This window comes from Pan troglodytes, chromosome 19, assembly GCF_028858775.2.
Source record: "Pan troglodytes isolate AG18354 chromosome 19, NHGRI_mPanTro3-v2.0_pri, whole genome shotgun sequence".
NCBI classification, from domain to species: Eukaryota; Metazoa; Chordata; class Mammalia; order Primates; family Hominidae; genus Pan; species Pan troglodytes.
Window position 1 is genome coordinate 20,609,912 of NC_072417.2, and position 26,757 is coordinate 20,636,668.

At 40.8% G+C, this 26,757-nt stretch overlaps 1 protein-coding gene and 1 pseudogene across 43 annotated transcripts in view; one reads left to right on the forward strand and one right to left on the reverse strand.

Moving 5' to 3' along the window:
• Positions 1 to 19,999, forward strand: part of LOC101059081 (large ribosomal subunit protein mL45-like) — a 40,085-nt pseudogene extending 20,086 nt beyond the window's left edge.
• EFCAB13 (EF-hand calcium binding domain 13) overlaps positions 184 to 26,757 on the reverse strand; it is a 79,416-nt gene continuing 52,842 nt past the window's right edge. For 23 of the 43 annotated variants that reach the window (XM_063798354.1, XM_054671279.2, XM_054671282.2 and 20 more), the window contains 5 exons: positions 22,497 to 22,991; positions 19,561 to 19,698; positions 18,211 to 18,282; positions 5,811 to 5,954; positions 184 to 403 (listed from right to left, as the gene is read on the reverse strand). In XM_063798354.1, the coding sequence (XP_063654424.1) occupies positions 321 to 403; positions 5,811 to 5,954; positions 18,211 to 18,282; positions 19,561 to 19,698; positions 22,497 to 22,991 (932 nt within the window). In that variant the 3' untranslated portion in view covers positions 184 to 320. Of the gene's footprint in view, positions 404 to 5,810; positions 5,955 to 18,210; positions 18,283 to 19,560; positions 19,699 to 22,496; positions 22,992 to 26,757 lie in introns of those variants that run through there. The other 20 variants (XR_010152806.1, XM_063798362.1, XM_054671292.2 and 17 more) reach the window with 5 other exon arrangements.

Below are 26,757 nucleotides of genomic sequence, written 5' to 3' on the forward strand. Positions count from 1 at the left end.
GAAGGCATCATTTTTCCTAAGTTGAAAGACATTTTAAATCTGTTCCCCAAAACGAATGCTATACATGGTTCTAGCCCTCTATAAGTGCGCTAATGAAAAATAAAATTATGATAGCTTTTAATTCACTTGCATGTAGAAGACATTCTAGAATTAGGGGTCATTAGAGGAGATTAAAGCCAAATATAGCAGCAGGAAGCCAGGCATTTATTTGTCGGATGACCTGCAGGATAACCAGCTCTGTAAGAGACTAAAAGAGTGTTTACGCTCTTCTAAAATCTGTCAAACTATTTGGTCCACAAAAAGCAGAAGACATGATATTCTTACATACATAATTTTTCAGAGAAGCATTCCGTGTTGCTCATCATAGTATCAATGAATTCTTTAAAATTCACTTTTTTTGTTTCTACAGGAAAAAGAAACACTTTTTTTGGCATCTTTTTTTTTTTTTTTTTTTTTTTTTTCTTTTTTATTGATCATTCTTGGGTGTTTCTCGCAGAGGGGGATTTGGCAGGGTCACAGGACAATAGTGGAGGGAAGGTCAGCAGATAAACAAGTGAACAAAGTTCTCTGGTTTTCCTAGGCAGAGGACCCTGCGGCCTTCCGCAGTGTTTGTGTCCCTGGGTACTTGAGATTAAGGAGTGGTGATGACTCTTAACGAACATGCTGCCTTCAAGCATCTGTTTAACAAAGCACATCTTGCACCGCCCTTAATCCATTCAACCCTGAGTGGATACAGCACATGTTTCAGAGAGCACAGGGTTGGGGGTAAGGTCACAGATCAACAGGATCCCAAGGCAGAAGAATTTTTCTTAGTACAGAACAAAATGAAAAGTCTCCCATGTCTACCTCTTTCTACACAGACACAGCAACCATCCGATTTCTCAATCTTTTCCCCACCTTTCCCCCCTTTCTATTCCACAAAACCGCCATTGTCTTCATGGCCCGTTCTCAATGAGCTGTTGAGTACACCTCCCAGATGGGGTGGTGGCCGGGCAGAGGAGCTCCTCACTTCCCAGTAGGGGCGGCCGGGCAGAAGCGCCCCTCACCTCCCGGACGGGGCGGCTGGCCGGGCGGGGGGCTGACCCCCCACCTCCCTCCCGGACAGGGCGGCTGGCCGGGCAGAGGGGCTCCTCACTTCCCAGTAGGGGCGGCCGGGCAGAGGCGCCCCTCACCTCCCCGACGGGGCGGCTGGCCCGGCGGGGGGCTGACCCCCCCACCTCCCTCCCGGAGGGGGCGGCTGGCCGGGCAGAGGGGCTCCTCACTTCCCGGTAGGGGCGGCCGGGCAGAGGCGCCCCTCACCTCCCGGACAGGGCGGCTGGCCGGGCGGGGGGCTGATCCCCCCACCTCCCTCCCGGACGGGGCGGCTGGCCGGGCGGGGGGCTGACCCCCCCACCTCCCTCCCGGACGGGGCGGCTGGCCGGGCGGGGGGCTGACCCCCCACCTCCCTCCCGGACGGGGCGGCTGGCCGGGCGGGGGGCTGACCCCCCCACCTCCCTCCCGGACGGGGCGGCTGGCCGGGCGGGGGGCTGACCCCCCCACCTCCCTCCCGGACGGGGCGGCTGGCCGGGCGGGGGGCTGACCCCCCCACCTCCCTCCCGGACGGGGCGGCTGGCCGGGCGGGGGGCTGACCCCCCCACCTCCCTCCCGGACGGGGCGGCTGGCCGGGCGGGGGGCTGACCCCCCCACCTCCCTCCCGGACGGGGCGGCTGGCCGGGCGGGGGGCTGACCCCCCCACCTCCCTCCCGGACGGGGCGGCTGGCCGGGCGGGGGGCTGACCCCCCCACCTCCCTCCCGGACGGGGCGGCTGGCCGGGCGGGGGGCTGACCCCCCCACCTCCCTCCCGGACGGGGCGGCTGGCTGGGCGGGGGGCTGACCCCCCCACCTCCCTCCCGGACGGGGCGGCTGGCCGGGCGGGGGGCTGACCCCCCCACCTCCCTCCCGGACGGGGCGGCTGGCCGGGCGGGGGGCTGATCCCCCCACCTCCCTCCCGGACGGGGCGGCTGGCCGGGCGGGGCGCTGACCCCCCCACCTCCCTCCCGGACTGGGCGGCTGGCCGGGCAGAGGGGCTCCTCACTTCCCAGAAGGGGCGGCCGGGCAGAGGCGCCCCTCACCTCCCGGATGGGGCGGCTGGCCAGGCGGGGGGCTAACCCCCCCACCTCCCTCCCGGACGGGGCGGCTGGCCGGGCAGAGGGGCTCCTCACTTCCCAGTAGGGGCGGCCGGGCAGAGGCGCCCCCCCCACCTCCTGGACAGGGCGGCTGGCCGGGCAGGGGGCTGATCCCCCCACCTCCCTCCCGGACGGGGCGGCTGGCCGGGCGGGGGGCTGACCCCCCCCACCTCCCTCCCGGATGGGGCGGCTGGCCGGGAGGGGGGCTGACCCCCCCACCTCCCTCCCGGACGGGGCGGCTGGCCGGGCAGAGGGGCTCCTCACTTCCCAGTAGGGGCGGCCGGGCAGAGGTGCCCCTCACCTCCCGGACGGGGCGGCTGGCCGGGCGGGGGGCTGACCCCCCCATCTCCCTCCCAGACGAGGAGGGAGGACGCTTCTCACTTCTCAGACGGGGTGGCTGCCGGGCGGAGGGGCTCCTCACTTCTCAGACGGGGCGGTTGCCAGGCAGAGGGTCTCCTCACTTCTCAGACAGGGCGGCCGGGCAGAGACACTCCTCACATCCCGGACGGGGCGGCAGGGCAGAGGTGCTCCCCACATCTCAGACGATGGGCGGCCGGGCAGAGACGCTCCTCACTTCCCAGATGTGATGGCGGCCGGGAAGAGGCGCTCCTCACTTCCTAGATGGGATGGCGGCCGGGCAGAGACGCTCCTCACTTTCCAGACTGGGGAGCCAGGCAGAGGGGCTCCTCACATCCCAGACGATGGGCAGTCAGGCGGAGACGCTCCTCACTTCCCAGACGGGGTGGCTGCCAGGCAGAGGCTGCAATCTTGGCACTTAGGGAGGCCAAGGCAGGCGGCTGGGAGGTGGTTGTAGCGAGCCGAGATCACGCCACTGCACTCCAGCCTGGGCGCCATTGAGCACTGAGTTAACGAGACTCCGTCTGCAATCCCGGCACCTCGGGAGGCCGAGGCCGGCGGATCACTCGCGGTTAGGAGCTGGAGACCAGCCCAGCCGACACATCGAAACCCCGTCTCCACCAAAAAAATACGAAAACCAGTCAGGCGTGGCGGCGCACGCCTGCAATCGCAGGCACTCGGCAGGCTGAGGCAGGAGAATCGGGCAGGGAGGTTGCAGTGAGCTGAGATGGCAGCAGCACCGTCCAGCTTCGGCTCGGCATCAGAGGGAGACCGTGGAAAGAGGGGAGAGGGGAGAGGGGAGAGGGGAGAGGGGGGAGGGGGGAGGGGGGAGGGGAGAGGGGAGAGGGGAGAGGGAGCTCTATCTACCACACAGTCCTTTTTTGGCATCTTTTAAGTGTTAAATTATTATGAAAAATATTGAATTATATAAAATAAGTTATATATTCAGAAATATATAATTATATCCATCAGGTAATACTAACCAATAAAAATATATGGGTATAAAGGGGAAAAGCAAATCAATTTACAGTAGAGAAGTAAACGCTGAAAAACACCAAGAAAACGGGTCAAAATTCTTCCAGTCCCTCTCAAGCATACATAATATTTTTAACTTTTATTTATTTTTATTTTTATTTATTTATTTATTTATTTCTGAGACAGAGTCTCACTCTGTCGCCCACGCTAGAGTGCAGTGGTGCAATCTCAGCTCACTGCAACCTCCACCTCCCAGGTTCAAGCGATTCTCCCACCTCAGCCTCCCAAGCAGCTGGGATTACAGGCACGTCACCATGCCCAGTTAATTTTCGTATTTTTAGGAGAGACGGGGTTTCCATTATATGAATACACAATGGTGTATACCACAATTTATGAATACATTCTGTGGATGAATATCATGCTGCTTTCTTTCTCCTTTTTTGCCATTAAGATCAGTGCTGCCATGTACATTCTTGAACATGCTTCCTGGTACCTAAGTCCAAGAGATTTTCCAGGATTTATAGCTAAGAATAGTATTTCTAAACCATGGGATATGCAAACTTTACAAGATACTACATATTATTTTCCAAAGTGGTTTTACCACTTTCACCATATTTACCAATACTTAGAATAACATATTTCTTACTTTTTCCCAATTTTAGTGGATATAAAAATGTATGTCATGAGCCAGGCATGGTGGCTTGTGCCTTTAGTCCCAGCTACTCAGGAAGATGAGGTGGGAGGATTGCTTGAGCCCAGGAGTTTGAGGCCAACAGATCCCTCTTTTTTTTTTAAGTATCTCATTATGACCTAAACTTTGCACTTCCCTAATTACTAAGGATGTTGAGAACCTTTTCATGTGATTATTAGCAACTTGTGTCTTCATGTGGAAAACTTTTATAATTTCTGTTGAGTTGTTAGTTTGTAAAAGTTGCCTATATATTCTCTACGATAATCATCACTGTTGTAAGTGTTGCAAATAACCAGTGTGTGGCTTGTATTTCATTCTCTTTGTTGTATCTTTTAACAAAGAGAAGTTCTTAATGTATGCAAATTTATCAATCTTTTCTAGTTTCTTATTTCATATCTTAAAAAATCCTACGTCAGAAAATTTTTCTTCCATTTGTTTTTTCTAAACCTTAGTTCTCACACCTGGAAATTATTGAATACGGAGTGAGACAGGGATCTAACTATTCTTTCCATTTGAATAAGTAATTTTTTCAGTACCATTTATTAAATGGTCCTTCTTTCCCCAGTTATCCACCGTTTTATCATATATGTTGCCATGTATGTTTGTGGATATGTTTGGAAGTTCCTTATCTTGTCCTATTGGTAAATTTCTCTATCCCTTTGCCATTCTCACACTCTTTTAGTCACTACGGCTTTATAAGGAGATTTGATATCCAGGAGAGCAAGTTCCTCCCAACCCCCACCCCCCAACACACACGTATCTCCACAAATGTTCTTCTTCAAGAGTGCTTTAGCTATTCTTAGCCTTTAGTCATTCATATAAATATTAGAATTAGCTTACAAAAAAGTCAGGGTTTTATTAGAATTGCTTTGAATAAATAAGTTAATTAGAGAATTGACAGTCTTGGGTCTCTGAATCTACAGACATGGGATACATTCTTATTTATCTAGATTTTAACGTCTTCACATAGTCTTATTTTCTCTATACAGGTATCATACAACTTAGACATATTCCTTTTTTTACTTTTTATTATGGAAAATGTTAAATATACACAAAATAGAATAGTGTAATATGTTCATATACTATCTCTAGCGTCAACAATTATCAACTCATAGACAATATTATTTCACCTATAACCCCAGTCTCCTGTCGAGCCACTCTCACCCTTTCCTTTAGAAGAGCTGCTGCTAGGTTATATGGGCACAGATACTCAAAAATGGTATAACTTTATTGTGAATTGTAGGTTTTGACATAATAATGAATCCCTATTTGCCCCAATTTAATGCCTTTTGTCCTGACTTCTACCTTGTCAGACAGCAATACCACAAATTCTGCTTTCTTTTTGTTTGCATTTTTGCCTAGGAAAAAAAATCTTGAAAAGACTATTTAAAGAATAAATAAATAAAAAATTTTTTTAATTAAAAAGACTATTAATACTGGTTATTCCTAAATAACAGGCTTTTGAGTGTTTTCTTGTACTTTTGAGTATTTCCATACTTTTTGTATTAGTTTAATTTTAACTTTTTATAATAAAAAATTAGTCATTTTTCTAAGAAAAAAATAACAAATTGACCCTCCTTCCAGATGTGTCAATGCAGTTTGCCTGAAAATATATCACTCACCACCAGCTTCAGTCAGTTCTGTGATCTTCTTAAATTCTGGCTTAGAAAGGTAAATACAAAAATTTTGAAGACAAGTATTTAGATCCTCATAATCCACATTTTTATCTTTAATTTTATCAATGGCTTTAATGACACCAGGCAACGCTAAAAATAAAGGAGTATGCTAATAAGTATTAAATATAAGTCAAAAATAAAACACCACTAATAAGATGAATTTTAGTTCTAACACTAAATTAACAAAAATATAAATCACTTCAGCTGTGTTATATACTAAAAGCATATCTAGAATCTTTAATAAAAAAAGTATCAAAATCAAAGTCAAGAATATATTATTCTAGGCCACACACAGTAGCTCACACCTGTAATTCAAACACTTTGAGAGGCCAGGCGGAAGAATCACTTGAGGCCAGGGATTTGAAAGCAGCTTGGGCAACAAAGCAAGACCCCTGTCTCCACAAAAAAATAAAAAATTAGCTGGGCATAGTGGTGTGCACCTGTATTCCTAGCTACTGGGGAGGCTGAGGTAGGAGAATTGCTTGAGCCCAGAAGATGAAGGCTGAGGTGAGCTATGATAGTACCACTGTGCTTCAACCTAGGCAACAGAGCAAGACCATCTCAAAAAATATATGATAGATAGATAGATAGATAGATAGATAGATAGATAGATAGACAGACACACATACACATATATATTATTCTACTATACTATAGTCTCTGAACCTAAGGAAGCACCAATTTAATTGCACTGATAGTACCGTAACTAAAATACATAGGAACAAAATATTATATAATTTCTCCATTTAATTCAACAATTTAAAATTCTTTGTACTCTGCTTCTCAGTAGCAGAAATACAAGCAGAAAATTTTCAATCCAAAATGATAAACTTGGATAATTTTGTGGCAATACATGGCTCAGTCTTTGGTAAATTCACCTTAGTTTATCTTTCTAAATATACATATTATTACTTAGGAATAACTATTCTACATCTCTTCTTATAATAACTTGGAATTTACTCTTCATAAATTTGGTCAGTATTTTCTCCACAAAATTTAAACTGATAAATTTTTACTGCAATTAAAGCATTCTTAAAGGAAATTACTTACAAATATACTGAACTCTTAAGAAGGTTGGCTAACTGGAATTCATCTGGTTTAATCAGAAAATTTCAAAGTAGAGGTGGCACCTTAAATCACTTGAAGAAAAAGATGAAAAAACAGAGAGAGAGAGAGAAAGTATGTGTGTGTGTGTGTGTGTGTGTGTGTATGAAAAAAACAGAGGTTGTGTATGTGTGTATATTGTGTGTGAATATTGTTTGTGTATATTGTGTTTGTATATTCTACCCCTCTCAATAAGTTTTATAATATACAAACACACACAATATACACACATACACACATATACACACACAAACTCTAGAACAAATTAAATAGGTTTTCTCTAATTGATTAAGATAGGTAAAGTAGGAAGCTGGGCAGCAGAGGGCATTAAAGCCATTACCAGGTATAAACTTTAAGTAGTCACTGGAAATCATTATGGCTTTCTAAACAAACAAGTGATGATCAAACTGATGTCTGAACTTGATGATTCTTAAAATGATTATTTAAAAGATGATTCTTTTAAAGAAGATGTGTAAATAGTACAGCAAGACACATGTCCCTATCTTGTGAAAGAAATTTTTAAGTGAACAAAATTCCCATTTAAAAATTAAAAGCTCTTTTTTAATTTTACAGGTAGAAACAGCAAGTCACCTTAAGCAAATTTGAGATAAAATGGAAAATCATTTGCAGCCACTGTAGGGGTAGAATAACAGAAACATTTTTCTTTCATCAGCTTCTATACATCCAATACCACATGGAATGCAGAAATCTGGGGAAAGGGTGGACCATTTATACAAAAAGCCCAGGTAAAAGAAGAGAATGAGTTTCCAACTATTATTCTTGAGATTCAAAGTTAGCATAATCTGTCAGAGAGGGATAGGGTAAAAAAAAAAAAAAAAAAAAAAAAGATGAAATGAGGGGCCTGGTCACTGTATTGAGTCGGCAAGGGGAAAGATGGTTCTAAATTCATGAGGTGGCTGATAAGAACTCTATTCTTACCTAACCCTCTAAGACTTGGGATTGTAAAGTGGCTGCTGAGTGAATATAAAGAGCTGTACCTTTGAGAATCTTGTTTAGTTTGTCATGGGGCTTTCTTGCTTGAACTCACACAATGCTTCCTTGATGCAGGTCCATATAAAGAGCTATACGCTTGGGAGTACAGTGGCTCACACCTGCCATCTCAGCATTTTCAGAGGCCAAGTGGGGAATTGCTTGATACCAGGAGTTCAAGACCAGCCTGAGCAACACAGGGAGACCACATCTCTACAAAAGATTATTTTTAAAAATTAGCTGGGCTGAGTGGCATGTGCCTGTGATCCCAGCTACTTGGGAAGCTGAGGTGGAAGGATTATTTGAGCCCAGGAGGTCTAGGCTGCAGTGTGCAATGATTCAGCCATTGCACTCCAGCCTAGATGACAGAGCAAGACCCAGTCTCAAAAAAAAGATTATGAATGGCTAGTAAGCATGTGAAAATATGCTTGACATCATTACTCATTAAGGAAATGCAAAACTAAAACCACAGTGAAATACCATTTCACACCTATTATAATAGTTATAATAAAAAAAATCAAGTGTTGAGAAGATGTGAAGAAACTAGAATCCTCATACATTGTTGGTGAAAAATGAAAATGTTATAAACACTTTGGAAAACAGTTTTGACAGTTTAAGAGTTAAACATAAATTCACCATACAGACTAAAATTCTTCTCTTAGGAATCTCCCCAAGAGAAATAAAAGTGTATGTCCAGAGGAAGACATGTATACAAATGTTAATTTCAGTATTATTCATAACAGCCCCAAACTGGAAATAATCAAATGTCCATGAGCCAATGGGCCACCAACAAAGTAAAGAATATCCATACAATATAATATAGATTTATTTAGCCTTAAAAGGGGATGAACTACCGATACATACTACATAAATTAACCTTAGAAACCAGAAGTGTTATGTCACCAAAATGGCAGAACAGAAGCAATCTGGCTTCATTCTCCCCTACTGAAAACCAAAAACAAATATCCAGTGCCAAGATTAACACCAGTAATATCCCAGAACTCACATCTGAAGCTGAAATGACTCCTGGGGACACAGAGAAGTGAAAATCTCCAAGCAGATGGTAAGAAAAAAGGACTTCTATATCCACAACACCCCTCCCCCAAACTGCCAGGTACCATGAGGAAAAGTCCCCCTGAAATCTTCATTTCTACAGTGGAAAAAGTGAGACCATGGCAGTCAGCCAGCTTCCCCACCATCTTGGGTTCCTTTACAGGAAAACCATTCCTGAATCAACCCAAAGGAAGTATTATGAGTGCCTATAGGCAATAAACCCCCTGAGGGCAGCTAGAAACTAAAAGAGAGGTGGGACCAGCAACCCCAGGCCACAAAATTCTGCTCTTTATCTCAGCCAAAGGAGACACCAAATCAGAGTGGCTGTTCAGCAGTACCACACTGTAGGAAGGCACATGCCATGGCTCCACTCAGCATGAACCTATAGACAGCCTTCCCACACAGCTAGAGTATCGCTTTTGAGACCTCCCCATCTGAGACATGCAGGACTCTGAACAGTTGTGAAGCCAAGGCAAATCTGGGTTTAAAATACAATCTAGTAACAAAAAGATGCAGTGATCTAGGGTTAAGGTGACTCAACAGGCAAAGTGCAAAAATCCTCTAAGCATATATACCCTGGGAAGACCAAAACAAGCTAGACAGCAAAGACTGGAATAAATAATTAATGGTTCAATGACAAGATATAGACATATGTCCACAAGGAAGAACAGCAAACTACGAACCATGACCTCCTCAGATGGACAGAGTAAAGAACTAGTAACTGACCTTAATAAGACAGCAATGTGTGAGCGAGAGTCTCAGATAAAGAATCCAAAATAGTGGTTTTAAGGAAATCTCATCAAAGACTGTAGAGACAAAGAAGGTCACCAAGTAATAATAAAGGGGCTGATCCAGTAAGAGGATATAACAATTATAAATATATATGTACACATCAACAGAGGACCCAAATATATAAAGCAAACATTAATAGACCTAAAGGGAGAGAGAGACTGCAATGCAATCCTAGTAGAGGACTTCAACACACCATTCTCAGTAATGGACAGATGATCCAGAAAGAAAATCAACAAAGAAACATCAAAGTTAAACTACACTCTAGATCAAATGAACCTGACATTTGCAGAACATTTCATCCAACTGCTGCAAATACACATTATTGTCATCAGCACATCGAACATTCTCCAGGATAGGCCACACGTCAGGCCACAAAAGAAGTCTCAACAAATTTTAAAAAGTCAAAATCATATAAAGTACTTTTCTGATCCCGATATAATAAAACTAAAAATCAATAACTAAGGAATTTTGGAAACTATGCAAACACTGAGACTGCTGGCAAGATGGCTGAACAGGAACAGCTCCGGTCTGCAGCTCCCAGCAAGACCAACACAGAAGGCCGGTGATTTCTGCATTTCCAACTGACGTACCCTGCTCATCTCATTGGGACTGGTTGGGCAGTGGGTGCAGCCCATGGAGGGCGAGCAGAAGCAGGGTTGGGCATCGCCTCACCCAGGAAGTGCAAGGAGCAGACAGCGGCGGGGAGGGGGTGGGAGGGCTCCCTCCCCCAGCCAAGGGAAGCCTTGAGAGACTGTGCTATCTGGGCCAGATACTATGCTTTCCCCACGGTTTTTGCAATCCACAGACCAGGAGATTCCTTCGCGTGCCTACACCACCAGGGCCCTGGGTTTCAAGCATAAAACTGGGCGGCTGTTTGGGCTGACACCAAGCTAGCTGCAGGATTTTTTTTTTTTTGTACCCCAGAGGCACCTGGAATCCCAGCAAGACAGAACTGTTCACTCCCCTGGAAAGGGTCTGAAGCCAGGGAGCCAAGTGGTCTCGCTCAGCGGGACCCACTCCCATGGAGCCCAGCAAGCTAAGAACCACTGGGTTAAAATTCTCGCTACCAGCACAGCAGTCTGAAGTCGAACTAGGAGGATCAAGCTTGGTGTGGGGAAGGGCGTCCGCCATTACTGAGGCTTGTTTTCTCCTGACAGCGCTAAAAAGGCCTGAAGTTCGGACTGGGTGGAGCTCAACACAGTGTGGCAAAGTGGCTGCAGCCAGACTGCCTCTCTAGATTCCTCTTCACTGGGAAGGGCATCTCTGAAAGAAAGGCACCAGCCCCAGTCAAGGGGTTATAGATAAAACTCCCATCTCACTGGAACAGTGTACCTGGGGGAAGGGGCGGCTGTGGGCACAACTTCAGCGGACTTTAAACGTTCCTGCCTGCTGACTCTGAAGAGAGCAGCGGATCCTGACAAGGAGGGCTCTCTCAGCACAGCGCTTGAGCTCTGCTAAGGGACAGACTGCCTCCTCAACTGGGTCCCTGACCTCCATACCTCCTGACGGGGAGAGACCTCCCAACAGCGATTGTCAGACACCTCATGCAGGAGAGCTCCGGCTGGCATCAGCCTGGTGCCCCTCTGGGACAAAGCTTCCAGAAGAAGGAGCAACAGCAATCTTTGCTGTTCTGCAGCCTACACTAGTAATACCCAGGCACATAAGGTCTGGAATGGACCTCCAGCAAACTGCAGCAGACCTGCAGAAGACGGGCATGACTGTTAGAAGAAAAAGTAACAAACAGAAAGCAGTAACATCATCAACATAAGGAACCCCCATACAGAAACACCATCCAAAGATCAAAGGTAGGTAAATCCATAAAGATGAGGACAAACCAGCACAAAAACGCTGAAAATTCCAAAAACCAGAATGCCTCTTCTCCTCCAAATGATTGCAACTCCTCTCTAGCAAGGGCACAAAACTAGACAGAGAATGAGTTTGACGATTTGACAGACATAGGCTTCAGAAGGTGGGTAATAATAAACTCCTCTGAGCTAAAGGAGCATGTTCTAACCCAATGCAAAGAAGCTAAGAACCCTGACAAAAGGTTACAGGAACTGCTAATAGAACAACCAATTTAGAGAAGAACATAAATGACCTGATGGGGCTGAAAAACACGGCACAAGAACTTCATGAAGCATACACAAGTATCAATAGCTGAATCAATCAAGCAGAAGAAAGGATATCAGAGATTGAAGTTCAACTTACTGAAATAAGACGTGAAGACAGGATTAGAGACAAAAGATTGAAAAGGAATGAACGAAGCCTCCAAGACATATGGGACTATGTGAAAAGACCAAACCTACGATTGGTTAGGGTCCCTGAAAGTGACAGGGGAGAATGGAACCAAATTGGAAAACACACTTCAGGATATTATCTGGGAGAACTTCCCCAATCTAGCAAGACAGGGCAACATTCAAATTCAGGAAATACAGAGAATACCACTAAGATACTCCTTGAGAAGAGCAACCCTAAGGCACAAAATCATCAGACTCTCCACGGTTGAAATGGAGGAATAAAAGTTGGCCGAGCGTGGTGGCTCATGCCTGTAATTCCAGCACTTTGGGAGCCCAAGGCGGGCGGATCATGAGGTCAGGAGATCGAGACCATCCTGGCTAACACGGTGAAACCCCATCTCTACTAAAAAAATACAAAAAATTGGCCAGGCGTGGTGGTGGACGCCTGTAGTCCCAGCTATGTGGGAGGCTGAGGCAGGAGAATGGCATGAACCCGGGAGGCGGAGCTTGCAGTGAGCGGAGATGTGCCACTGCACTCCAGCCTAGGCAACAGAGTGAGACTCCTTCTCAATAAAAAAAAAAAAAGTTAAGGGCAGCCAGAGAGAGAGGTCAGGTTACCTACAAAGGGAAGCCCATCAGACTAACAGCAGATCTCTCTGCAGAAAACCTACAAGCCAAAAGAGAGTGGGGGCCAATATTCAACATTCTTAAAGAAAAGAATTTTCTAACTGGAATTTCATATCCAGCCAAACTAAGTTTTATAAGTGAAGGAGAAATAAAATCCTTACATACAAGCAAACGCTGAGGGATTTTGTCAACACCAGGCCTGCCTTGCAAGAGCTCCTGAAGGAAGCACTAAATATTAAGAAAGGAAAAACTTTCTTAATACCAGCCACTGCAAAAAAAAAAAACACTCGTATATAAAGACCAATCACACTATGAAGAAACTGCATCAACTAATGTTCAAAATAACCAGCTAGCATCATGATGACAGGATGAAATTAACATAGAACAATATTAACCTTAAATGTGAAGGGGCTAAATGCCCCAATTAAAAGACACAGACTGGCAAATTAAATGTATTCAGGAGACCCATCTCACATGCAAAGACACACACAGGCTCAAAATAAAGGGATGGGGAACTATTCACCAAGCAAATGGAAAGCAAAAGGAAAGCAAAAAAAAAAAAAAAACAAAACCAAAAAACAAAAAACCGGGGGTTGCAATCCTAGTCTGTGATAAAACAGCCCTTAAACCAACAAAGATCAAAAAAGACAAAGAAGGGATTAATGCAACAAGAAGAGCTAACTATCCTAAATATATATGCACCCAATGCAGGAGCACCCCGATTCATAAAACAAGTTCTTTGAGACGTACAAAGATACTTAGACTCCCACACAATGAAAGTGAGAGACTTTAACACCCCACTATCAATAGTAGACAGCTCAAGGAGACAAAAAGTTAATAAGGATTTTCAGGACTTGAACTCAGCTCTAGATTAAGCAGACCTAATAGACACCTACAGAACTCTCCACCCCCAATCAACAATATACATTCTTCTCAGCACTTCATCGCACTTATTCTAAAATTGACCACCCCCAATCAACAGAATATGCACTCTTCTCAGCACTACATCGCACTTATTCTAAAATTGACCACCCCCAATCAACAGAATATGCACTCTTCTCAGCACTACATCGCACTTATTCTAAAATTGACCACATAATTGGAAGCAAAATACTCCTCAGCAAATGCAAAAGAATGGAAATCACAACAGTCTCTCAGACCACAGTGCAATCAAATTAGAACTCAGGATTAAGAAACTCACTCAAAACCAAACAGCTACATGGAAACTGAACAATCTGCTCCTGAATGACTACTGGGTAAATAATGAAATGAAGGCAGAAATAAATAAGTTACTTGAAACCAATGAGAACAAAGACACAATGTACCAGAATCTCTGGGATGCAGCTAAAGCAGTGTTTAGAGGGAAATTTATAGCACTAAATGCCCACAGGAGAAGGCAGGAAAGATCTAAAATCGACACCCTAACATCACAATTAAAAGAACTAGAGAAGCAAGAGCAAACAAATTCAAATGCTATCAGAAGACAAGAAATAACTAAGATCAGAGAAAAACAGAAAGAGATAGAGACATGAAGAGTACTTCAAAAAATCAATGAATCCGGAAGCTGGTTTTTTGAAATGATTAACAAAATAGACTGCTAGCAAGACTAATAAAGAAGAAAAGAGAAAAGAATCAAATAGACACAATAAAAAAGGATAAAGGGGATATCAGCACTGATGCCATAGAAATACAAACTACCATCAGAGAATACTAAAAGCACCTCTACACAAATAAACTAGAAAATCTAGAAGAAATGGATAAATTCCTGGACACATACACCCTCCCAAGGCTAAACCAGGAAGAAGTCGAATCCCTGAATAGACCAATAACAGGTTCTGAAATTGAGACAGTAATTAATAACCTACCAACCAAAAAAAGCCCAGGACCAGATGGATTCAGAGTTAAATTCTACCAGAGGTACAAGGAGGGGCTGGTAGCATTCCTTCTGAAACTATTCCAAACGACAGAAAAAGGGGGACTCCACTCTAACTCATTTTATGAGGCCAGCATCACCCTGATACCAAAACCAGGCAGAAACACAACAAAAAAAGAAAATTTGGGGCCAATATTTCTTATGAACATTGATGTGAAAATCCTCAATAAAATACTGGCAAATTGAATCCAGCCACACATCAAAAAGCTTATCATCACATAAACAGAACCAATGACAAAAACCACATGATTATCTCAATAGATGCAGAAAAAGCCTTCAATAAAATTAAGCACCCCTTCATGCTAAAAACTCTCAATAAACTAGGTATTGATGGAACACATATCAAAATAATAAGAGCTATTTATGACAAACCCATAGCCAATATCATACTGAATGGGCACAAGCTGGAAGGATTCCTTTTGACAACCGGCACAAGACAAGGATGCCCTCTCTCACCACTCCTATTCAACATAGTATTGGAAGTTCTCCCCACAGCAATCAGGCAAGAGAAAGAAAGAAAGCGTATTCACATAGGAAGAGAGGAAGTCCAATTGCCTCTGTTTGCAGATGACATGATTGTATATCTAGAAAACCCCATCGTCTCAGCCCAAAATCTCCTTAAGCTGATAAACAACTTCAGCAAGGTCTCAGGATACAAAATCAATGTGCAAAAATCACAAGCATTCCTACACATCGAAAACGGGCAGGCAGAGAGCCAAATCATGAGTGAACTCCCATTTACAGTTGCTACAAAGAGGATAAAATACCTAGGAATACAACTTACAAGGGATGTGAAGGACCTCTTCAAGGAGAACTGCAAACCACTGCTCAAGAAAATAAGAGAGGACACAAACAAATGGAAAAAAATTCCATGCTCATGGATAGGAATGATCAATATCATGAAAATGGCCATCTTGCCCAAAGTAATTTATAGATTCAGTGCTATCCCCATCAAGCTACCATTGACTTTCTTCACAGAATTAAAAAACTACTTTAAATTTCATATGGAACCAAAAAAGAGCCTGTATAGCCAAGACAATCCTAAGCAAAAAGAAGAAAGCTAGAGGTATCACGCTACCTGACTTAAAACTATACTAAAAGGCTACAGTAATCAAAACAGCAAACAGCATGGTACTGGTACCAGAACAGATATATAGACCCATGGAACAGAACAGAGGTCTCAAATAGCACCACACAGCTACAACCATCTGATCTCTGGCAAACCTGACAGAAACAAGCAATGGGGAAATGATTCCCTATTTAATAAATGGTGTTGGAAAAACTGGCTACCCATATGCAGAAAACTGAAATTGGAACCCTTCCTTACACCTAATAGAAAATATAACTCAAGATGGATTAAATACTTAAATGTAAGATCTAAAACCATAAAAACCCTAGAAGAAAACCTAGGCAATACCATTCAGGACATAGGCATGGGCAAAGACTTTATGACTAAAACACCAAAAGCAATGGCAACAAAAGCCAAAATTGACAAATGGGATCTAATTAAACTAAAGAACTTCTGCACGCAAAAGAAACTATCATCAGAGTGAACAGGAAACCTACAGAATGGGAGAAAATTTTTGCAACCTATCCATCTGACAAAGGGCTGATATTCAGAATCTACAAAGCACTTAAACAAATTTACAAGAAAAAAAAACCCATCAAAAAGTGGGTGAAGGATATGAACAGACGCTTCTCAAAAGAAGACATTTAACTTTGGGAGGCTGATGTGGGCAGATCACAAGGTCAGGAGATCAAGACTATCCTGGCAAACATGGTGAAAACCTGTCTCTACTAAAAATACAAAAAATTAGCCAGGCATGGTGGTACGTACCTGTAGTCCCAGCTACTCAAGAGGCTGAGGCAGGAAAATCACTTGAACCCAGGAGGCAAAGGTTGCAGTGAGCCAAGACCGTGCCACTGCACTCCAGCCTAGGTGACAGAGTGAGACTTTGTCTCAAAAAAAAAAAAAAAAAAAAAGAAGAAGAAATTTATGCGGCCAACAAAGATGAAAAAGAAAGCTCATCATCACTGGTCATTAGAGAAATGCAAATCAAAACCACAATGAGATACCATCTCATGCCAGTTAGAATGGCGATCATTAAAAAGTCAGGAAACAACAGATGCTGAAGAGGATGTGGAGAAATAGGAACGCTTTTACACTGTTGGTGGGAATGTAAATTAATTCAACCATTGTGGAAGAAGTGTGGCGATTCCTCAAGGATTTAGAACCAGAAATACCATTTGACCCAACAATCCCATTACTGGGTATATACCCAAAGGATTATAAATCATTCTACTATAAAGACACATGCACACGTATGTTTATTGCAGTGCTGTTCACAATAGCAAAGACTTGGAACCAACCCAAATGCCCATCAATGATAGACTGGATAAAGAAAATGTGGCACATATACACCATGGAATACTATGCAGCCATAACAAAGAATGAGTTCCTGTCCTTTGCAGGGACATGGATGAAGCTGGAAACCATCATCCTCAGCAAACTAACGCAGGAACAGAAAACCAAACACCACATGTTCTCACTCATAAGTGGGAGTTGAACAATGAGAACACATGGACACAGGGAGGGGAACATCACACACTGGGGCCTGTCAGGGGGTGGGGGGCTAGTAGGGGGATAGCATTAGGAGAAATACCTAATGTAGATGATGGGTTGAAGGGTGCAGCAAACCACCATAGCATGTACCTATGTAACAAACCTGCACGTTCTGCACATGTATCCTAGAACTTAAAGTATAATAAAATAGTCTATTTGCTTACAAACTGAACATAAAGGAACACTTTTTAAAAGAAATCGACTTGCTAATATTGTCTTCAATAAATCCAGACACTTCACCACTTACATCCATCAGAAATGACAAATGATAATGTAGCTTTTAACATAAGTCTCTTCATGTAAGTATAAAAGGCAATCTCTTGCTTTGGACTAATCTTTCCTTATCTGGGGAATTTTTTGGAAAGAGACAAAAAGCTTATCTTTCTTTTTTAGCATATGTATAAACAGAACAAAATAAAAACAGCAAGCCTTAATATCTTTCATTTCTCATTTTAATCTTGCTAAAAAATATTTAATCATTTGTATAAAAATATTGCAAGCAAAAAAAGCGTATTGTGGTAATAGTTCTACAACTCAATAAATTTAATAAAAATCAGTGGATGAGTGAATTTTATATACATAAATTGTACCTTGATAAAGCTGTTTTTAAAAGTTCTAAATCAAAGGTGAACCAAACCAGTATTTCATTCAAACAAGTCCATGGGGAAAAAAAAAAAAAAAACATATCACCCATCAATTCCTAATCAATGTTGCTAATTACCTATTTGATCTCCACATTATCATTATTACCATACATTTATGGCTCACTTTTCAGTTTGCAAAATTCACGTGACAACTCTGTGAGGTAAACAAGTTAGCTATTATTACTCTGATATAGCAAGTTTTTAAAAACTGGCAACTGACTTGCCTAAGAGTCACAGGACTATTAAGTATCCATCCAAAAGCAAGCCCAGTTCTGTTGAACCTAATTCTTCTCAACACACTGCTCTTCCCTCTAAATCATTTTAAAACAAATTTCCTACCTACCATTGCATTCAGGAAAACTTCGCTCCTTGGAGAGAGCACTTATAAAGTCATCTAACTCCACCATTCCATTCTCTGTTTTTAAAAAGAGTTTAGATTATACATTCTGGTGTATTTTTGCATAAAGGCAAATTTACATTTTAACACAACTATTTTTAAAATTTACTTGATCCTTCATTTCATCATCCTATTTCTCCTTCATATCATGTCTCATAATTCTTTCTAGATTAAGTCAGTTCATTTGAACAATTATTGAGAGCATATTAGTGCCAAGAACCATGCTAGGCACCGAGAATACAAAAATAAGAAAGACACAGTCCTTGCTTTCTCAATATCTATTACATGCAAAGGACTGAGTTAGATACTAATTTCTTAACAGATCTAGGAAAAAAGAAAGATGTCCATATAGATAGACCATGAGAGAGTTAAGGAGTCTATTTCATACCATCTTGAAAACCCACTCAATATACTATCCATTAAGACATCTTAACAATACTAACCAGCCCTGATAAAACCAAGGATCCCCATCTCTATCTCCCTAGTATCCATGTGGTCCAATGTTTTACCTATTTTTAGATATAAACCCTCACAGTGATCATGTCAATCCTGATAAGCAGCAAAAAGGGCTCAATAATTTTAGTGCCACCCACTCTTTATATAATTTTTAATTGAATCTTCTTTCAGATTTGCCTTAGCTAAAAAATTGTGCCCAGATTCTGAGGATTCACTTCTAATGTTATTCTCCAATCAGTCTTTCCCCAAAATGTCACCTCTTTCCTCTCCTCAATTGAACTTCTGTTGTGGAAAATGCTTAGTTACTGATAAAAATAACTTCCCTAGTATAAAAACCCTTCCTAGAAACTTAAACTCTGCCTTTAACTTAGGCTAGTGACTGGGATATGCCACTCAACATCTAAATGTTAACTGCTAAGCATACCTGGCTCTAAATTCCCCCGTATTTTGTAATCTCCAATTATTAATCTTTGGATCCTTGGGCTATTTGTGCAGATATATCCATACCCCTTAGATATTGTGGTCTTACCGTCTGAACCTCGCTACAACTGGATCAGTCTCCCCAGCACCACCCTACTATTAATAGGCACAGATAGGGATAGTGATGAAGAGCTTTACTGAAATGATCTGGAAATATGAAAGGCTCCAAACCAATCCATTTGGTCAGAACTTAAAGGAATTTTTTTTTACTATTTTCCATTTTTATATCTGAATTTTCTTTAGAATGACCCATTCTGTCCCATTCCTAATTTCTAATTGAGAGGAATTCCTCCAATATTTAATACTATCCGATAAAAATATCTAACTTTCTCAGAAACTTCAGTGTTATCAGTCTCTCACCATTTCTACTAGTGTCTGTCACAATCTTCTGGAATTCTTCATCTAATAAATTAATTCCTGTTGAAGGCAAAATAGACTGAAGTTCTTCTGCTGCAATGTAATTTTCTTGAAGTTTACTGATAGCTTCACAGAAGTTTTCTAAATACACAAAATGTAGAGAACTATTAGGCAACAGAATTTATGTGTCAAAAGCAATAATACTCAAAATCTTTAGAAATTAGAGAACAAGTTTTATCTATTTTATATTACCTTATAGATTTTATAAGACTGCTTTTCTCTCCATATCTGTTTATATTACATTATATTTAATCTTTCTCTTACAGGTCAAACACAGAACTGTCCTAACATTCTATAAACATTTATAATCTACTTGTTTGGGGGAACAGCCTGTTCCAGTGGCCCAGCCAATGCTGCTTGCTTCTGATTAAAATAAAATTAATGGGGCCAGGTATGGTGGCTCCTGCCTATAATCACAGCACTTCGGGAAGCCAAGGCAGGTGGGTCATTGGAGGTCAAGAGTTTGAGACCGGCCTGGCCAACATGGCGAAACCCTCTCTCTACTAAAAATACAAAAATTAGCTGGGTGTGATGGTGCATGTGTGTAGTCCCAGCTACTCAACAGGCTGAGGCAGAAGGATCACTTGAACCCGGGAGGCAGAGGTCGCAGTGCACTGAGATCGCACCACTGCACTCCAGCCTGAGTGTGTGTGTGTGTGTTTGTATGTGTGTGTGTAAAATTAATGAGTCCAAGAAATAAAAACACCGAAGTGTTTTGTTTAAATTGAAGAATTCCAAGCAAAAATGTAGAGTTCTTCACCCTCCCATTAATTTACTCTACCATGTTTTTAGTTCATAACCTTCAAAAAATAAAATCTTAGAAGCAAATACACATAGACATCATGTGCTTCTTACTGATGCACTGAGATGGGTACAATATCACTTCTGAGGTAATCTGACCAAAAATGCATAACCTGAATTTATTTGTGAAGGAATAAAAGAAAAATCCAAAATGAAGAGTATTATACAAGACAACTAGTCAATAGTCTTCAAAGTGTCAAGGTCATGAAAAATTGAGGAAGCATCCCAGACTGAAGGGGACTAAAGAAAAGTGACAACTAAATGTAATGGGTGATTCTGGATTAGATCCTGGAATTGAAAAAGAACATTCATGGAACAACTGACAAAATTTGAATAAGGTCTGTAGATCAGTAACAGTATTGCATCAGTGTTAATTTCCTGGTTTAGATCATGTCCTAATGGAAATGTTTGTACTATTTTTGTGACTCTTAAGAATGTGAAATTATTTAAAAATGAAAAGTTAGAATTTTTTAATGTAAATCATACAGGCAGTCATATTCCATAAAAGTCCAATTACCATTAATTTGTTTTGGGAAGTTATGCCAGATAAACTATTTCATACTTCTCTATATTCAGAATATTAAGTATGGCTGTGGTAGGTGACATCATTTTATTTTAGTGACACGAGAAAGGTAGATATCACTTTCTTCTGACAGCCTCTTCTACCCATGTCTGTCTGCTGTTTCATTATTCCTTTAACCCAAGGTTTTAATTCTTTTGAAATAAAAATAACTCTCAGAAATTCAAATGAGGCACAAAGTAGCAGCAGTGCATTGGTAAAGGAATCAGAATCAGGATGATAATCACTGTGCCTCCTTAATAGATCACATTCCTTTTTTCCATTGAGTTATTTGAATTATGCACTAATGTATGAATCACAAAATTTTCACTAAACAATCATTTTATCTATTACATTAAATACTAAATGTGATATGACAGTCAGTAAGTTTTTAAAAGAGAATAAATATGACTTAAGTAACTTCAGCAGAGGACTACAGGAAGAAATCTTTAACTGGGTTCCACACACACTGCTTCTATGATGCAAGTAATACAAGGAGAGAAAATATATTGGTTGGGAAACCATTGCTCATCTTTGAGAAAAATCATAAAGACTTGGAGACCTAGATATATAGTATTATTTTTTCCTGATATTCTCCTTCCATAAGAGATAATACCTGAAGTACTATGAATATTATATATTTAAATTACAGCACTCTAAGCAAAAATTTCACACAGATTTCCTACTTGTTTAAATGTTTAATAAATTACAAAATAAACATTTCCAAAAGAAACCAGGCCTTCTACTTTCTAGGAAATATTAATGATTGCAATTAATCACTGAATAAGTTTCTCAGGAAAAGTTAAGCTCCTCCCTAAAGAGGGCATCTGGAAAGGAATTATCATCAAAATCACAATATTATATCCATTAGTCTATGTGTCAGAAGTGGCAGGCCGGACGTGGTGGCTCATGCCTGTAATTGCAGATCCTTGGGAGGCCAAGACGGGAGCACTACTTGGGGCCAGGGGTTCAAGACCAGCCTTGGGAACATTATGGGACCCCGTCTCTATGAAAAAAAAAAAAAGTTAGCTGGGTGTGGTGGCATGTTCCTATGCTCCCAGCTACATGAGAGGCTGAGGAGGTGGGAGGATCACTTGAACACAAAAGGTCGAGGCTGCAGTGAGCTAGGATCACGCCACTACACTCCAGCCTGGTTGACAGAGTGAGATTCTGACTCAAAAAATAAAAAATAAACATACAATTCAGTGGCATTAATCACATTTACAAAGTTGTACCACCATCACTACTGTACATTTCCAGAATTTTTGCATAGGCATGGTGGTTCACGCCTGTAATCCCAGCACTTTGGGAGGCCAATGCAGGAGGATTGCTTGAGGCCAGGGGTTTGAGACCAGCCTGGGTAACCCTGTCTCTATAAATAATTTAAAAATTAAAAAAAAAAGAAGTGGTGGTTACCCAGGGTGTTAACAATTGAAATGCTTACAACTATCTAATAATTGATTCATTCAGTTCATTTCTGTGATGACTGAAGAACTCAAGAACCTAGATTTTTACTTACCCAGAGTACTAATTGCAGTTTTTTCCGTAGACGAAACCTGTTTTTGGAGACTGGAATGCTTTCTTACAGCTGGCTTCTGAAGTTTTGGGATACTACAAATATCACTTTTATCCAGAGACTTACTGAGGCTTGTACTACTCTTCAAGCTTTGTGGTTTAGACTTTGAGTCATGAATTTCACCCTTCTCTGAATGTTTTTTAAAGTTTATGCCATTCTTTGAATATGGTTCTTGGACTCCTACATTACTGCTGCCAACCCCACCCAGAAATTTTCTTATTTGCCAAGTATTTTTTGGTCTTTTAGATTCAAGGTCATCATTCTCCATAATTTTGCTATAATATTGGTTGCTTTTTTTATTTAACTTTTTGGATATTGAAGGTTCAGGGAGTTTGGAAGACAAACTATTTTTCTTCTTATATTTTAGATAGCATCCTGCTATACTTGATAACTTTCTGTCTGAAGTAATTTCATTCAAAGGTGATCTTTCTGTAATTGCTAAATAAGAGAAATATACAATTATTTCATTTACCTGTATAATTTGCAATACATTTCAAAAATAACAACTAAGTCCTCATGAAAACTATTCAAGAAATTATCAGTTGCTTAAACATATAAAACAAACCAAAAAAATTAAAGAACTGACAGTCAAAAGATTGGACTATTAACTAGGTCAAATGTAATGTGCTGCTTTAATATATTTACATATTCCCATCCAAAGCTATTTAAAGTTACAGTAAAACTAAAATGATAGCCTAATGAAGTATATGGTTCTCATTCCCCACTCCTTCCCAATTGACAAAGATAACAGATTAATAAGCTAATACAGATAGAAATTCCTTACTTATAAAAGGCAGAACTATGAGGAAAAGGGAGATTTTATTTATAAAATTAGAACTTAAGTAATTACTCTCCTAAATATTCTTGGTATTTGTGGAGGAAAAAATAACTTCATATATAAAACAACATCTTTAGAAAATTATTAACACAATGCCCCAAACTGAGACTTCATTTACAAAATTTATCTGATGTTTCAGAATCCTATCTTACATTTTAATAACACATTTTAAAGTATTTCAAATGTTATAATATTTGATCCTCAAAACAACTCTATGAGACTGTCACGCAGCAGCAATATAATCTCAACTATGAATAAATTTTGCCTAGAGGAAATAAAAAAGTTTCTTATCTTAGACTCTATGAGAATTAACAATTGAAAATAATTAAATGAAAATATTTTAATATTAAAGTCTGAAAATACTTAAAGATGGTGCTATATATGTATCTCTAAGTGCACTATGTATCAGATAAATAGGTTAGTGAGCAGGTAAAAATATAATCTTTGACACTTCTGATTTAGGCTTTTGGACCACACCAAACAGCCTGCCCAGAATCTCTGATTCTCACTGATTAAGGGCTTTCCCAGTCCTTCAAATGCAGAGACATCGACATAAGGCAACAAGAAACATGAAAAATCAAGGAGACATAATACTACCAAAAGAGCACAATAATCTCCTGATAGCTGACCCCAAAGAAATGAAGATACAGAAACTTCCTGACAGAATTCAAACTAATTGTCTAGAGAAAGTTCAGGGAATAAAATTAATGACATACAGAGAAAAAAATTCAGTGAAATCAGGAAAACAATAAATGACCAAAACCAGAATTTTACAGAGACACTGAAATTACACAAAAGAAAATAAACAAAAATCAAGAGCTGAAAAGTGTAATGAAAGAAATGGAAAATATAATAGAGAACATCAACAACATAACTGATCAAGCACAAGAATGAATCTGTGAACCTGACGACAAGTTATTTGAAAATATATAGTCTGCGGTGAATAAAATAAAAAGAATGAAAAATAATGGGGAAAGCTTACAGGATTTATGGGACAGCATCCAAAGAGAAAATAGTCAAGTTATAAGAGTTTATGAAGGAGAAGAGAAAGACAAAAGAGTAGAAAACTTACATAAAGAAGAACAGAAAACGATCCAAATTTGGGCAAATATATAAATATCCAGGTACAGGAAGGCCAAATGCCTCCAATCAGATGAATTCAAACAAGACTACACCAAGACATAATATAATCAAACTGTCAAATATCAAGAACAAGAGGGAGATTCTGAAAATAGCAAAAGTAAATAACATACACGTTCCAATAAGGACAGCAAATTTCTCAGCAGACACCTTATGGGTCCATAGAGAATGGACTATATATTCAGAGTACTGAAGGAAATAAACTGCCAACCAATAATACTGTACCTAGAAAAACTGTCCTTCAGAAATGAAGATAAAGACTTTCCCAGACAAAAGTTGAAAGAGTTCATCCCCTATATTTGTCTTACATGAAATGTCAAAAAGAGTTCTTCAAGCCAAAAGAAAAGGATGCTGTTTAGTAACACAAAAAATAAATGTGTAAAACTCACTGGTAAAAATAAGTACACAGTCAAAGTCAGAATACACTAATACTATAATGGTGGTGTGCACTTCACTTACATAGTATGAAGGTTAAAAATAATAAAAGCTACAATAATTTGTTAAGGGAAACAATATAAAAATCTGTAAATTGTGACATCAAAAATTATAAATGCAGAAGGAGAGATGAGGTAAAAGCATAGTTTGTTTATGCAAGCAAAGCTAACTTGCTATCAGCTTAAAATTGCCTGTCATAACTACAAGATATTTTGTAAGCTTCAGAGTAGCCACAAATCAAAAACCTACAGTAAATACACAAAAGATAAAAAAGTTAAAAAAAATCAACAGAGAAAAATCAGTCACAAAAGAAGAGAAAAATAAGGAAACAAAGGATCTATGAAACAAGCAGAAAACAATTAACAAAATGGCAGTAGTAAAATCCTTCCATATCAATAACTACCTTGAATGTAAATGAATTAAAATCTCCAAAGAAAAGACATAAAGTGCCATGTGGAACTGTGAATCAATTAAATGTCTTTCCTTTATAAATTACCCAGTCTCGGGTATGTCTTTATTAGCAGCATGAGAAAAGACTAATACAGCAACCAAAACAGTATGTATAAAAATAGACACAGAGGCCGGGCACAGGGGCTCACACCTGTAATCCCAGCACTTTGGGAGGCTGAGGCAGGTGGATCACCTGAGGTCAGAAGTTCAAGACCAGCCTGACCAATATGTTGAAACCCCATCCCTACTAAAAATACAAATATTAGCTGGGCATGGTCATGCATGCCTGTAATCCCAGCTACTCAAGAGGCTGAGGCAGGAGAATCGCTTGAACCCAGGACGCAGAGGTTGCAGTGAGCTGAGATCACGCCACTGCACTCCAGCCTGGGTGACAGAGCGTGACTCTGTCTCAAAAAAAATGGACACAGAGAGCAATGGAACAGAATAAAGAACCCAGAAATAAAGTCACATATTTACACCCAACTGATCAACTGTTGGTTTACACCCAACAAAGCAACAAAGCCAACAAAGCAGTCAAGAATATACACTGAGGAAAGGATACCCTCTTCAATAAATGGTGCTGGGAAAAGTGGATAACCATATGCAGAAGAATGAAACTAAACCCCTATCTCTCATCATATACAAAAAACAACTCAAGCTGGATTAAAGACTTAAACATAAGACCTGAAACTAAAAAACTGTTTGATGATAACATAGGGAGAAGTCTACAGGACATTGGTCTAGGCAAAGATTTTATGACTAAGATCTCAAAAGCACCAGCAACAAAAACAAAAATAGACAAATGAGACTATATTAAACTAAAAAGCTTCTGCACAGCCAAAGAAATAACAGATTGAAGAGACAATATCTTGAATGGGAGAAAATATTTGCAAACTATTCATCTGAGAAGGGATTAATATCCAGAATTTATAAGGAATTCAAGGAATTCAAACAACAGTAAAAAAAAAAAAAAAAAAAAAAACATTAAAAACTGGGCAAAGAGCCAGACACGGTGGCTCACGCTTGTAATCTCAGCACTTTGGGAGGCTGAGGCAGGTGGATCACCTGAAGTCAGGAGTTCAAGACCAGCCTGACCAACATGGTGAATCCTCTCTCTACTAAAAATACAAAACTAGCTGGGCGTGGTGGCATATGCCTGTAATCCCAGCTACTTGGGAGGCTGAGGCAGGAGAATCACTTGAGCCCAGGAGGTAGAGGTTGCAGTGAGCCAAGATCGCGCCACTGCACTCCAGCCTGGGCAACAAGAGCAAAACTCCGCCTCAAAAAACAAACAAACAAACAAACGACAACAACAACAAAAAACTGGGCAAAGAATATGCA